At 43.7% G+C, this 14,260-nt stretch overlaps 1 protein-coding gene across 1 annotated transcript in view; it reads right to left on the bottom strand.

Moving 5' to 3' along the window:
- TCN2 (transcobalamin 2) overlaps positions 1-14,260 on the bottom strand; it is a 185,417-nt gene that overhangs the window by 52,296 nt on the left and 118,861 nt on the right. Inside the window, exons 6-7 of the mRNA XM_085633558.1 lie at positions 13,363-13,538; positions 4,689-4,866 (exon numbers count right to left, since the gene is read on the bottom strand). Coding sequence (XP_085489684.1) covers positions 4,689-4,866; positions 13,363-13,538 — 354 coding nt within the window. The remainder of the gene's footprint in view (positions 1-4,688; positions 4,867-13,362; positions 13,539-14,260) is intronic.

Raw genomic sequence — 14,260 nt, 5'->3', positions numbered from 1 at the left:
CTGTACTTGTGGCTGCCTCTTTAGTAGAAAATATTGCATAGCTCGTATATTAACTTTATTTTGTACGTGCAATGTTTGTTACAGCCCCCTCTACCTACAAAACAAGCTGCAGCCCCTACCAACCCGTACAGCCTAATGTCCAGTGGGCAATCTCTGCTACGCCCTCGCTGCATAATATGGGGGATGGTCATCCTCATACCTAGCCCCCCACCACTGGAATGGATTACCTGTACATATACAGTTGTGCCCTAACTTAACCTTATTAAAAAAACTTCTTAAAACCTGGCTCTTCTCATTCTTCCATTTCCCTCCTTCCTGTTAATGCGCTATAGTGCCGAGATATCCTCTCAGGGGTGATTAGTTTGGCGCTATATAAACTTAAAAAACATACCATAACAAATCAGCATGCCCTTGCTAACAAAGGGCCTCACAGAATTTATTTCTAAAGGCAGCCCTGTCTCCATCCTTCTCATTACAGCACCTGAATCCCTTCCCTCTGGCTACAGAATTGCAGGCAATACACTTCCACAATCTGGGAGCACAATCCTCTCCCCTGATCTGGTGCTAGGCCAGACCAGGGACATTCAAAATAGGCTCCACTGTCCTCCATTACTCAGACGCACTTATATTCACACACTAATATGGACACACATTGGACACACATGGGACGTCAGTGTGAGGTCTGGGCATACACATAATACTGGGACTCTAAACATATGGGCCTGAAGACCTCTACCACCAGTGGCACAGGTAAAAAGTGTCTTGTCACACTACTGATCTCTAAAAAGATGATATGGTGCTACCGCTGCTTTAAGTGCTATGCCCAGGGTGGGTCCAAAATGAGGGCATGCTTGTGCTGTGGCACACCAGCTCGCAGGACAGGTCCAGCACCTTACACTATAGTAGTGAGCGGTTGGCCTGAAATTCAATGATGAAAAGGGAGTATGGCCTACAGGAGACTACTTTAGCTCCTCTAAGGGGCGCCTGTGTCACCTGTTTTCATTCCCAAAATGCACTCTAAAATATTTTCCATTTCATAAAGGATCCCAGAGATGTGGCTCATTATGGCGACCTGATCTCACACTGGAGCCTTTGTAAACAACCTTCAATATTTTATGTGTCCATAGTTATTTTACCTACTATTTTAGATGTTCCTAAAATATGCTGGATACTGTCCAACAGGTGGCCCTGGTCCTAAGGGTTTTTACAACAATGAAATTCTTGACTAAGCCAGAATAGTTCTGAGGAACTGAGCCATAAACGATTGGAACACCTTTGGGGAGCAAGTGCAAGGTACCTTTCCTTCCTTTTCCCATTGCCCTTTTGGCACACTAAACTTTCTGGAGACTTCTCAGAGTTCCAGATCTCTCCCAATAAACTTTCCCAAGAACGACCTGTTAAATCAGTGGAGTCTCCAGTATACTGAAAACTTCATGACTTGAGAAGTACACCAGCTCCCCTTGCCAACCAGTTAATCCACTTTTGGGATTTTGCATTACCAATTCACTTTAGGATGGTGGATTTGTTCAGCTAGGCATAGGCACCCCATTACTGGCTCAGAATCACTGTGCCACCTTCCCAAAACCCCATAGAAACTAGAACAAAGTTCAGTTACATGAGGCATATTGTAAACTGGTATTTAACACGTCCTTCCTTTTCCTTTAGGATGGTGGATGTGTTCAGCTAGGCATAGGCACCCCATTACTGGCTCAGAATCACTGTGCCACCTTCCCAAAACCCCATAGAAACTAGAACAAAGTTCAGTTACATGAGGCATATTGTAAACTGGTATTTAACACGTCCTTCCTTTTCCTTTATTATTACAAGCAGCCTCTGTTATAGTTACTTTGTCAATAAATAGAATTACTTGATGACTGCATTGAGATGAGCCAGAAAAAGGAGTGTAAACAGAGATAGCCACACAACCAGACACATTATACCAGGTATCTCCAACCAGTTGATTGCGAGCTACTGGTTGTTTGCTAACACTTTGAGAGTAGTTCACAGTCTTGAGTTCCTTTTTCGGTTTCTCCTGCACAGCACTTGCGCTATGTTTGTGAAATGTATTGCATTTAGTATAAATCTTTAAAGGAGTTTATATCCCGCCCTTGCTTTTGATTGGTTCGTGTACTTGCCAACTACTTTTCCTCCATTTCTATTGGCTGTATCATAATATTTCCTGCTATTGCTTGTGTATTTTACATATAAGTATCCCATGTTCCAAGTACTGTTTTCATCCGCTTTGAACCAACTTCTTTTAAGCACCTCTGCATGCTTTGTGGGAAGCCAAATGCTCTGATCGCAACGCACACTCACCAGTCCCCCGTGGCCAAAGCAGGGACCCACTTTAGTGGTACCTTTTGAGCAGCACACTCACCAGTACCCCCGGGGCCGGAATGTTGTGAAGAGTGTTTGTAGACAAATGCTCTACAGTGCATTCTTTAAAAAATATTTTTTAGCAGCGCTAAAATGAGTTGCAGATGGAAATGAACAACAATTTCTGCAAATGATTGCAAATGGGTTAATAGGGTCGAAAAATATGTCTAAAAAAATGAACATTTATTGTTGTTGGTTCAATCTCTTCTTCGCCGATAATGAAACGAATTGCAAGAGTGAACCATAAATGTGCATGTGAGACGCATCTGGGGACCACGGCTTACTGTCATATTGGAAACAGAAGAAGGACCAAGTATTCAAAGCTCTGCAACAGAAACACAATGGCATTCTTTGGGCTATCACATCTTCGTCAGTGTACATTCAAAGCAACATAGAAGGAATAGCTCTTTTTTTATATCTTCGACAATACAATAAACAAATGTTAATTGTTTTGCTCATTGTTCATATACACTGAACTTTTCATAAGCTGATTTGCTATTTTTGTTTCGCAATTAGAAATAAAAAACATACACGGGTGCTGACTCATGACATTATTAACTTTTTCTTAATTTAGGGTTTGCCATTTTCTTTAGTTAGAAGGCAAGTGGACTCAGCAACTAGATATAAAGATGGCTGTTATATTAGTCCCATCAATGTGACAAAGTGTTTGACATGTAAGTCCCTCATTTATTCCTAACAGTGTTCCCCTTCTTCACCTATGCAAATTACCTTTACAAAATTGATTGGTTGCACATCTAACCCTCTCTGGAAGAAGCTGTGGATCACACGTAAATATGGGGATATTTTATATATAGTGCTTACTGCCTGAGACGAGGCATTAAAGCGCTATGGAAGCAGTGATTTCTGTGCAATTTGAGTGCCTGTTCGTTTGGCCAACGTTGATATATGGCCATTGATAATTTTTTATTTGTATTGGAGCATTTATATAGCGCTTACTACTCCTATGTGGGCGCTGAAGAGGGGAGACAGATAGACACACAGTTTATGGTTTTCAGTAAGCTGTTCACTTTATGTATGTTATTTTTCACGCAGGGGAGACTATTTTTCTTGAATTAACTGCACTTAAACCAAGTATGTATCAAGCAGGACCACCGTACGCTTTGTAGAGAGCCAAGCATTGCAAGGCGGCAGCATGTTGGTTTGAATGCTTAAATCTAAAGGGATGCCCTGCACTATGATACCCCTGGCTTGAAGTTTAGTACCCTGGCACGACCTTTGGTACCTCTGCAGTAGGAGACTTTTGGGAAATAAAGGTGGGGTAACAGTTCATTTTTGTGATGTCATGGACTGTTTATTGGTGTATGATGTGGCTTCCACTAACCTAAAATCTTGCAATTCTTTATTTTAAAGGGGTAAACAAAGATGCACAGCACATTAAAAAGTCACATTTACAAACACCTGGAAATGCAGTAAACATCGCCAAACTGTTTTTATTTTTCAGTAAATTATACTGCACAACTGCTCACCAAGCTGCAACTTACAACAAAAAACAATTTCTTATTAATCGCATGGCCAAAACCTATTGCATTTACCAATGCTTGTTATGGTCTGGCTTCTGGCTTGAAGGTACAGCTGTCGCCAGACAATTATTTGAGAACACCAGGAGAGGGGCTTTGGCTATGCATCCATCAAATATTAAAATTAAAATAAATTAACGGCCGCAGCAGAGATCTTGGCCTGGAGGTTCCTACAGGATTGGGATTGCTGCGTCCTCTCACTGGCTCACTTTAGGTCAGCCAATGAGAGGAGGTGGAAGTCCCTCACTCATCACAGAATGTGATGGGGTCAGTGAGACGTCTGACCCCAGCGCACTCTGTGACGAGGTATCAGTGATAGACACTCAGCCCTGGGCACTTCAGGGGGCTTAAACTGAAGCGCCCAGGCCAAGGCTATCAGTGACATTACCCCCTCGTCAAGAGCGGGAGGTCCTACACTTTGCCAGGCTGAAGAAGTCATGCCCACAGGAGCTGGACATCTTTAGTCCAGCAAAGTTCAGCTAAGCAGCCAAGTGCCTCCTCATTTAGTGCAATAAAGCATCTGCCTGCCTGACCTGAACATAAAAAGTGTCTGTTAGGCTGACCATTGCAAAATGGCTAGTCACTCTTCATGTCGGGCAAAAGGAGGGGAGAGGGTGCTCCCTCTACTGTTAAGAACGGGCTGCTGCTGAGCTTTGCCATCTTACCCATGAAACTACTGGAAAGAAATCCCACATCTTGTTATTTACTCAAAGAAGCTATTTTGTCCTGACCACATACTGTCAATGAAACTTTAGGTACAGTGCATACACTTACCTTCCTCATTACTGCAGTCCATCGTAGAAATATCAAGGTAGGTCTTTTGATGCAACACTGGCATTAGCTGAGACATCATCATCGGGTTACTGAAGAGTCCCTGCTTCAAACTCTCAATCAAGATTTCAACTGCTTTTGAACATTCAGTGTCACTGGTGGATTGACTGGCAATTAGGACCTAAGGTGCGGTGGAGAAGAGGATGAAGTAGCGAAAGTCAGAGCAACTGAAATGACATATTATGATAAGAAGTAAACATTTTCCTGTTTTGCCCAGCGGTTACACAACGTTCACTGGCTAGGGGTTGGTACCTGTGGAAAAGTTTGCTATCTTGCCATTCGCTCCGCCATTTTGCGCTTCACCCTTCATTACTGACCTTCTCTCTGTATCACGAACGCTCTGGGGCTTCACTCTTGATTTGCCTTATTCCTGCACGGACGCCCACGCCCTGTTCGTGCCCCTGCCTGCCACAAACTGACCAACTCATGCTCAACCAGTCGGACAGGGAGTTTCCCAGATGCTCATCGTCTTCACCCTGTGCACTACGCCCTGCAGGGGCCCAACAGCTGCCATCTGCTGACTTATCAGATTGACCTCTGCTTGTTGTCTAATTTTGTTTTTCGTCTACGCCCTGCAGGGGCCCAACAACTACCATCTGCTGATTGATCAGATTGACCACTGCTTGTTGTGTAATTATGTTTTTTTGTTTGTTCTCCTTACACACACAGGGTGTATACGATGCGGAACCAAAGTACTCAGCAGACTGCCTCCTCAGACAGCTATGGGTGTCTGTTGCTGATGCTCTCTCTCTCATGAGATCATAATGAACATCTTTTCTTTCCGTGCTCCAGTGTTGGTCTCAATTTGTATTCCGGACTCGTGGACGAAGGGTGACCCTGCACCTTTGGGTGGTCTTCTGAGGAGACCCCCAGATCCACTTACCCACTCAAGCCATCTGGAGGTAGCTCACTTACAACAATGTCTTTCACTGACTTGTCCGCTCCTGAAGAAGAGCAGAATTGAGTGCAAAGTGGTGCACCACTCAGCATCAAGGCATGAAGATTTAATTCATTAACTCTAGAAATACTGCCACACTATTCCCTTTCCACACCCACTTCATATCTATTCTCATAGCATGCTTCTTCACTGTGGGCCTGAATCACAAATGAGTGCAGCAGGGTTTGAAAAGGGATTTAAGATTATACACTCCACATTCTTAATCACATCACTGGGATAAGTAGAATTTTAGAATCTTAAAGTGCCCCTAAGCCGCTGGAAAATCCGCAAGGGATTTTCTACCATGTTCATAAAGTGGTAAGGAAGCTTAAGGGGTAGAGCTGCTGTAGAGGTGTGGCCATGCAAAATGATCAAAACATCCATAAACTTATAGGTTCATTATCTTGCATGGCCATTCCCACTATGGAAGCATTTGTGATTTTACTAACAACGGCCATTGGTTTAATGAGGTTTACTGGGTGGCGATTGGATGACGACATCTCTAAATTACATTGGGGCATGGAAGGGGCGTCTCGAAAAGGTACAACATTTTACTTGTGGAGGAAGAAAGAAAGAAACTCATAGGACCGTCTGCCCCGAAAACACTATGCCTGATAAAAGAGGGATGATGAGTAGACGGAGAAGCTGCACAAGTACACTTGGAAATTATGACAGTTGTAGGCTTCACAGAGTGCTCCATATGATGATATACTACCAACGACCAGGCTATCTACTTGTATTAATCTCTACCTTTCTAAGGCACTCTAACTCTTGGTCTACCAGAACAGTGCTATTACTGGATGAAAGGGACCAATTCCCAAGCTCACTTTCAGACTGATCTGCCAAATAAAATATATACTAGGCGAATTACGACGACTTGATTTTACCCTCAACCTTGATCCTATATTTCATAACTCAGCAGACACCCAATGAGCCCTACATACATTACAGACTTGCCAACGCGTTACCCTCTCAACTATCATGAATTCTTATAACTCAATGAAATCCAATCCAAATTGGATCAACACTCAAACAAATTTTGATTCATACTAATCTCATTTCACTTTTGCTAAATGGCATGCTATTGGATCCAGCCCCCGTATCCTACAACAACCTCCCGTCACATCAGCTCAGCAAGGTTCTTCCCAAAAAAGTCATTTAACCTTGCTCTTTAGAAACAAGGATGGATCACTGACCACATCATCCCATCAAAACAATCTTGCCATACATCTGAAAGCACATGATGAAAAGACAAATTAACCAAACACTTCTACATATTTATTATGGTGTAAAACATTTATTACAAAGAAGCTTTCAATTCTGAACAAAATTTTATCAAACCTTACCTGAAAAGTAATTTGAAAAAAAAATGAATTGTTTAATATTGTCAAAACATTTCTAACTGCAGATCCCTAATTCTGCAGCTGGATCTCTGTTCAATCCTGTGTATCCTCACAAAGTACTTCCCTGTAAAGGTTTCACAGGAAAGCCAAGGCACACATCAACACAACATAACTTTCCCCATGCCCTAATAATCCCCTAACCCAGTGGGCTTCAAACGGAAGGGTGCCCTCTTCTCTTCAAAAATACGGCAGTATGCTGTGGGTGTGGAGCACGTTAGATTAACTAACTCAATCCCAGGCTGTGCGCCCAGCAGCACCTGGTCCACTGTGTAACAGGCTCTATTTGGGATGTAAGACCGTTCTGAGAATAGTGAAAGACGAGGGCTAATGGCCACACTCCAACCTACTTTTTAACTGAGATTTGTGAATGCCTTTATGGACAATGTGTCATAGGGATGGACACACCAGACCCAGCAGGCCACCAGGTCTAGTCAACTCACAAGCAGGCCAAGAGATAACTGAAGAAAGTGAAGACAATGTCTGTGATGCCAGTATAACAAGCAAGGAGATGCGTCATCCTGTCTCCGTCAGAAGTATGTTTTTCAATAGAATGTAATTTACCACGTACACAATTGTCTATGAGTGTAGGTATTATAACACTTTATATAAAACACAATACATTCTGAATTGTATTGTGGCATTTACTAATATTACTACCCAACTTTATGACTTTTATTTTATTTAACATTCAAACACATGAAGGTCTGCAAAAGATTAAAACGTTTGCTAAGCATGTACAATGCAAACGTTTGCAGCAGACGCACACACACTTTACTATTTTCCAGGATCAGGACCCGTTACTTGCAAGTTACAATAGGATCCCGTCAACAGCCAAGTGCCTATTGAACTATTTTGTAGGATGTACACAGTACTAGGCATACGTTACATTATCATTGCTACTAAACTTGCCTTGGATTTAATGCTGGTGAAGCCATTATTCTTCAAAGCACACACAAGCATGCCCTTCAGAAGCAGAACACTAAACCAACATTCATGTACATGGGCATCCTATCCAGAAACAGCATGTGGATGCAACACCCACACACAAAACGCACAGAAGTAAGCATATGTAATGAGGAAACAGTGGTGAAACATACTCAACAATGAAAGGCTGGCAACGCCATCTGTCTCTACCATACAGCCCACCTACGTGGACACAATACCCATGCAAACAGCACAAGCCACTAGAACCACATGCACATGGATCAGAGGGTCATGAATATGCCCAGACTTAAGTGGAGCATAAGCATAATTAAACATTATAGCACAGCTACCGCAACACAAGTAAAACATAAATGTTTCCCACAGAAAAATCTACACCCACCATTACCTTTCTTTCCCTCTGGAATATTATTACACTCTCCTCAGTAATACGATGAACTTTCTTGTTGCAAATATAGTATGTCAAAGGTTCTGAAAAGCTATTGTGGCACATGATACCCATCAAAGCCTTTGGCTAAGGATAAACCCATGATATTCATATAAAAAGTTAACAACATGAAAATAAAACGGGTGTTAAATAAAATATTGTATTGTATTGTATTGTATAAAATTCTTCTATAGCGCTTTCTGTCACCCTACGGGTATCCTGGCGCTAAGAGACTATAGAAAAACCTGAGACAGTAGGAACGTTCGCCGTTGTGCCAAGAATGTTACACTCTAATCTCTGCCAAAGAGCCATGTTTTAAGATTTTTCCTAAAATTCAGCAATGATTTGGCTTGGCGTAGATCTTGGGGGATTTGATTCCAAAGGCGGGCTGCCGCCGTACTGAAGGCCCTGCCTCCCGTCTTGGTGTGTTTAACTCTGGTAACCACTGCCAAACTTTGGCTGGTGGACCGAAGAAGTCTCTTTGGTTCGTACCATGAGAATCTGTCACACAGAGGAGGAGGACCAATGTTATGGAGGGCTCTATACACCATGACCAGAGATTTAAACTCGATCCTTTTATTGATCGGGAGCCAGTGAAGGTCCCTCAATGCCAATGTTGTTGAGGAGTCACGTTGTCTTCCCAAGGCCAGTTTGGCTGCGGCGGACTGTATTCTTTGCAGTCCCTGTACAGTGTACCGAGGGGCACCCAGGAACAGTGAATTACAGTAATCGAGCCTACTTAGGATCACGCTCTGAACCACCAGAGATCTGGTCTCAATAGGGAGGAGCGGGAGAATTTGACGCAAAGCTCTTAATAGGGCAATACAGGTGCCTATGGTCTTGTTCGCCTGAGATTGCAGCTGGAGATCTTCATCCATCATAACCCCCAGGTTACGGACTGTTTTTACTGGCAGTGTCGGGGCGTCTTCCGGCAAGAGTCGGAACTCACCCAAGAGATGTTTAGGCAGTCTCGCTGCACAGCAGTGCAGTAACTCCGTTTTCCCGGCATTTAGCTGCAATGAGTTGGCTCTCAGCCAGTCTGAGACTTTCCGCATGCAAGCCTGGAAAGAATTCATGGGCACTGCATGCTCTCCCTCCAGGGAGAACATTAGCTGGATGTCATCAGCATAGTTAACCACCTCAATCCCGTAAGATTTTATTAGCGGGATCAGGGGTCTCAGATAGGCATTGAAGAGTATAGGGCTGATAGCTGAGCCCTGGGGTACTCCATGGCGAACCGGGGTCCAGGAGGATACAAAAGGTGTTAAGGTCACTGCCTGTTGACGATCCGTCAAATATGACCGTAGCCATTCCAAGGCGCGACCTGTCACCCCCATATCTTCTAACCTTGCCAGCAACACTGAGTGATTAACCGTGTCGAATGCTGCCGACATGTCCAACAGTGCCAGCACAGAGGAGCAGCCGCTGTCGGCACGCATTCGGAGTTTGTCCAGAACGGTAATCAACGCAGTTTCCGTCCCGTGCCCAGGCCGGAAGCCAAACTGGTCCCTGTCCAAGATCAGATGTTCTTCAAAAAAATTAGACAGGGATTTGCTGACCTTCACTCAGGGATTGGCAACAAATTTGCCACAGATCTGAAAATAGGGCAGGTCCGAACTCCTTCCAGATCTTGTGAGGAAGGGGGTCCAAGGGTGATCCTGAAGATATCTCCCGCGCTATCTCATGAAAAGAATCCTTCGTAGGGGGGTAAAATGGCTCAGAGTGGTTTCTCTCCCGGTGTCTACGCTAATCGTGGAGGGCTCTATAGCATTCTGATCGAACCCACCCACGATATTGTTGACCTTCTCAACAAAAAAAGTAGCAATTTTGTTGCACAGGTTTTGTGATGGCTGGATAGTACTGGCCAGACAGCCCGGGTTACCAAGGTCTCTGACGATGTTGAAAAGTGCCCTGGTTCCATTGGGTGCCTGCAGAATGGAATTGGCATAAAATTTCGCCTTAGCTTCCCTAATGGCTGCCTTATATTGGAGTTGTATAGTTTTTAAGGCTGCTCTGTCTGCTTCCAGGTACTGTCTACGCCAGCTTCTTTCAGTCTGTCTGCGTACTAGACGTAACGCTTTTAGCTCCTCACTGAACCAGGGGGCCGAAGGAGTGCTACGCATTCTCAATTTATTTTTAGGTATGTGGCCTTCCAGTACTGAGTTGATGGAAGTACTATAACTAGTATAGTTTTCTTCCGGTGTGGCTTTTGGGTCAAACAAGTTAGAATGTGGGAATAAGAAGGATGCTCCTCTCTTGAAGAGTTTAGCCCAGTCCCTTCCCCACCTGAAGTGTGCTTGTCTGTTCACAGCCCGTTTATCCTCTTGTATGCTAATCCTGAACCGTATTAAATAGTGGTCGGTCCAGTTTAGTGGAGTGATACTGATTACTTCAGTTTCAGAGGGTTTGGCGAAGACTAGATCAAGTATGTGGCCTCCTACATGTGTAGGTTGTTGGACCAGCTGGTGGAGGCCACAGTTCTCACAGGTGTAATTCAGGGCTTGTAGGTGATTTCCAGAGCTCCCTGTTTCCCAAAGATTAAAGTCCCCCAAGAGCAACATTCTGGAGTGTGTGGAAGCCAAGGCGACAATAGTGTCCAATAGTGCCTGATGGTTAGCATCCAAACCCGGAGGTCTATAGCAAACCATACCCGATAGCACTCTCCCCTTAGCCTCCTGTATAGAGAAGCCCATAATGTCATAGCCTGCTATGGCTTCAATCGGAAGTATAGCACAGTCCCACTGTTCCTTAAAGATTAACCCTACTCCTCCCCCTCTCCCCGATACACGAGGTTTCTGGATGATCTTATATCCAGTGGGGCAAGCTAGCCCGAGTTCTACTGAGGAGTTTACATGAATCCAAGTCTCAGTTACGAACAGCAAGTCAAGGTCTGAATCTTCCAGCAGGTTGTAGATATCTTGATGGTGTTTGATAAGTGACCTGCTGTTGATTAAGCCACAAGACAATGCCTGTCGCTGTCCCTCCCGTCACCTGTTCCCTAGTTTGAGAAGGGTATCTTTGGAATAGCATAGTCTGTCAGCGCAATTTTGTGCAGCGTTTCTGGCGCAAGGCGCGACCGAGGCGCGGACGGGCTCAGACGGGCTTGCCTCTGGCGCGCCCGTCCGCGCCAGAGGCAAGCCCTAGACATAGACATATAAAAAAATGACAGTATCGTTCCTTTTTCCTTGCTTGGTGCATCATCACGAAAACCCATTCACAGATCCACAAGGGCATGAAAGCGCTACTGATGAGGCCACATATCGTTACCAGAAGATCTACCAGATGGATCCAAACTCTGACCTTCCTGAGATGGAAAGCCACATGGTAGGGATCCAGATGAACACTAAATCCCTTTCAGAGATTCAAACAGCATAAAAAACATCCTCTAGTTATAGCGCACACGGTATGCCACATGCACGCTGCAAGGAACACAAGTCCTGCCATACTGCGGGTAGACATTGTAGGAGCAATAGATGTAACTGAAAGTCGGGCAATACACACTCAATTAAGCAGTGAAAAGGCAGCCACTGAGTCAAGCAAAAGTGTACGTGAAACATAAAGGATGCCAGGGACAGACGTGACTCCGAACACCAAGGATCAGACTAGTCCAACAAGAGAACACCTGTGAGATCGTTTTGGAGCTGGGTATGTGCTGCATAATGGAGCTTAGTGGTGGCAATGGGCAGTCACCAGGAACATACAATGTGCAGTGGCGGGAGCTCTCAAACCCCCATGGGGACAAGAGGCACATGATTTTCACAAAATAGTTGTTTTAAGAGGATTACTTTCTTCTACTAGGAAGTCGGCTTTTTGAACACTGCATCATCATCACACGGCTTCCATGGATCCTCAGCGATATATTAAAAATGTTTACAAATTAAGGCAGTTAGAACATATGTTAATCTTCACAAACACAACCACATTAAATAATCTACTAAATCACTCCTGTGGCTCATAATAAACTGGGAGATAAGCATATTTCCCTGTTTCACAACTCTCAGCAATGGATGCTAAACCACCCGAGTCTGCTATGGTAGCTTCCACTTTTTCCTTTTCAGGTTGCACCATCTATATAGTGATTTGTCATGAGATTTCTGACGTTCGCGTTTGGTTATTAATCATAAACAGTTCTTAGTTTAGTCTTTGTTCATGAACAGTGTCACGCTTGTGATAATCTACAGATCACAACATTTACTATTAGGTGTAACTTGGATGACAAATGTTACATCTACGTTTCTTTGGGATATTTTCTTACAAGAGATATTTTTAACAACATCTTGGTATTTGTACTCATGTAGCGACCAAGAACTGCATGTGTTGTACACAGTTTAGGTGACCTATATAACATTATATGTTTCGGTGAGTTAGTGGTGTTTTATTGGTTGTGTGCGTCTACCTTTTGTGACCAATATTTGTATGGGTATATGGAGGTGTTAATGTGTCCAGACAAAGCCAGCAGCTCTGGCTGGACATCATCATTTTTATTACAACTGTGATAAACTTGTTGTACTGTTCCTGGACTCAACCTTCACCATACCTCCATTCACGCAACCAAGCTACCCGAAGGGCCAAGGAGGGGAAACCTTCCATCAGTGATTGAGTACCCAATCGCCTGGTTAGAAGGATCAGCGAAATAAAATGAGATAACAGCTTACTGAGAAGATAAAATGTTTGCCAAGAAAAGGTGAATAAAGAATGTACTTGACATTAGAAAAACAAACAAGAGCACTACAATGGGTGTTCAACTCACTAAACTATTCTCCAGAGTGAAGATAGATGATGCGCCTCTAAGAAAAAATGTACATCCCTGCATCACGCCTAAAACCACAGTCCCGTCAGTTTTACACTTCAGCCACTTTCTTCCATTCGCGAACACAAAAGTGATATATAGGCACCAGCTGTACCTACCTGAACACCAAGTGCTGTGCTGTAAATGTTTCCAAAAGCACCATCATCTCTTTGTGACTTCAGTATGTTTTCCTTTACATCCCCAAAGGCTTTTGTGAGCTTTTCTGTCAGGTGAGGTGGGTAAAGACCAGAACACACCAAGCACTGGAATGCCAGGCCTGCCATGGCCTCCGTATCTGTAAAAATCAGAAACAAAGAGAGTGGGTCAGGAGCCTGAAGCTCTGCAGAGGCATTAATGATGTATCTTCATCTGCATTCAATCCCCTCTTTTATGCCTAAAGTATCACTCCATCAGCTAGCAGTCCACAAGACCTTAAGGGTGACCCAATATGCTATACAGACCATTTTCCATAATGTCCTACACAAAGCACCACATAGCTCTTTTTGGAGGTTATTAAGTAGAGCACGAGTAAAGGATGGACACAAGTTGCAAGAGGACAGCCTTACTTTATTTTTATAGAGTAGATCCCCTACCCTCGCCAACCCAAGGATGAAGGAGGAGGGCATGCTGTCAACTTTATAGTGAGCTAAAGTAGACAGTAGGACAACTTGTTCTGTTTTTGTCTGTAGTGCTCAGCAGATTACCATCAACTCCAGCTTCAAGGTGAAACACAAGCCTCACATTTAATGCAAAAAACCAAGATCAGAAAATGTAGAATTATAATGAAATACATAAAACAAACCAATACAAACCGCCAAAAGCTTTCTAAGGATGAAAAACCTTAGCAATCATCCAGATAACAGGACAGGCAGCCAGTATATCGCACAAGTCTTGGCAGACCGTGCCAAAGCTAAACGCCAAGTATTTTGAGGATCTAACCTTAGGATATCTTCTTAAGGGTAACTGGGAGTCAAATCTTGAGAAAAACTTCAGGCTATACAAACGAGAAATCAACAC

The sequence above is a fragment of the Triturus cristatus genome, chromosome 11, assembly GCF_964204655.1.
Source record: "Triturus cristatus chromosome 11, aTriCri1.1, whole genome shotgun sequence".
In the NCBI taxonomy this organism is placed as follows: domain Eukaryota; kingdom Metazoa; phylum Chordata; class Amphibia; order Caudata; family Salamandridae; genus Triturus; species Triturus cristatus.
Note: the sequence above shows the minus strand (reverse complement) of the source record. Positions and strands in the feature narration are given on the sequence as shown.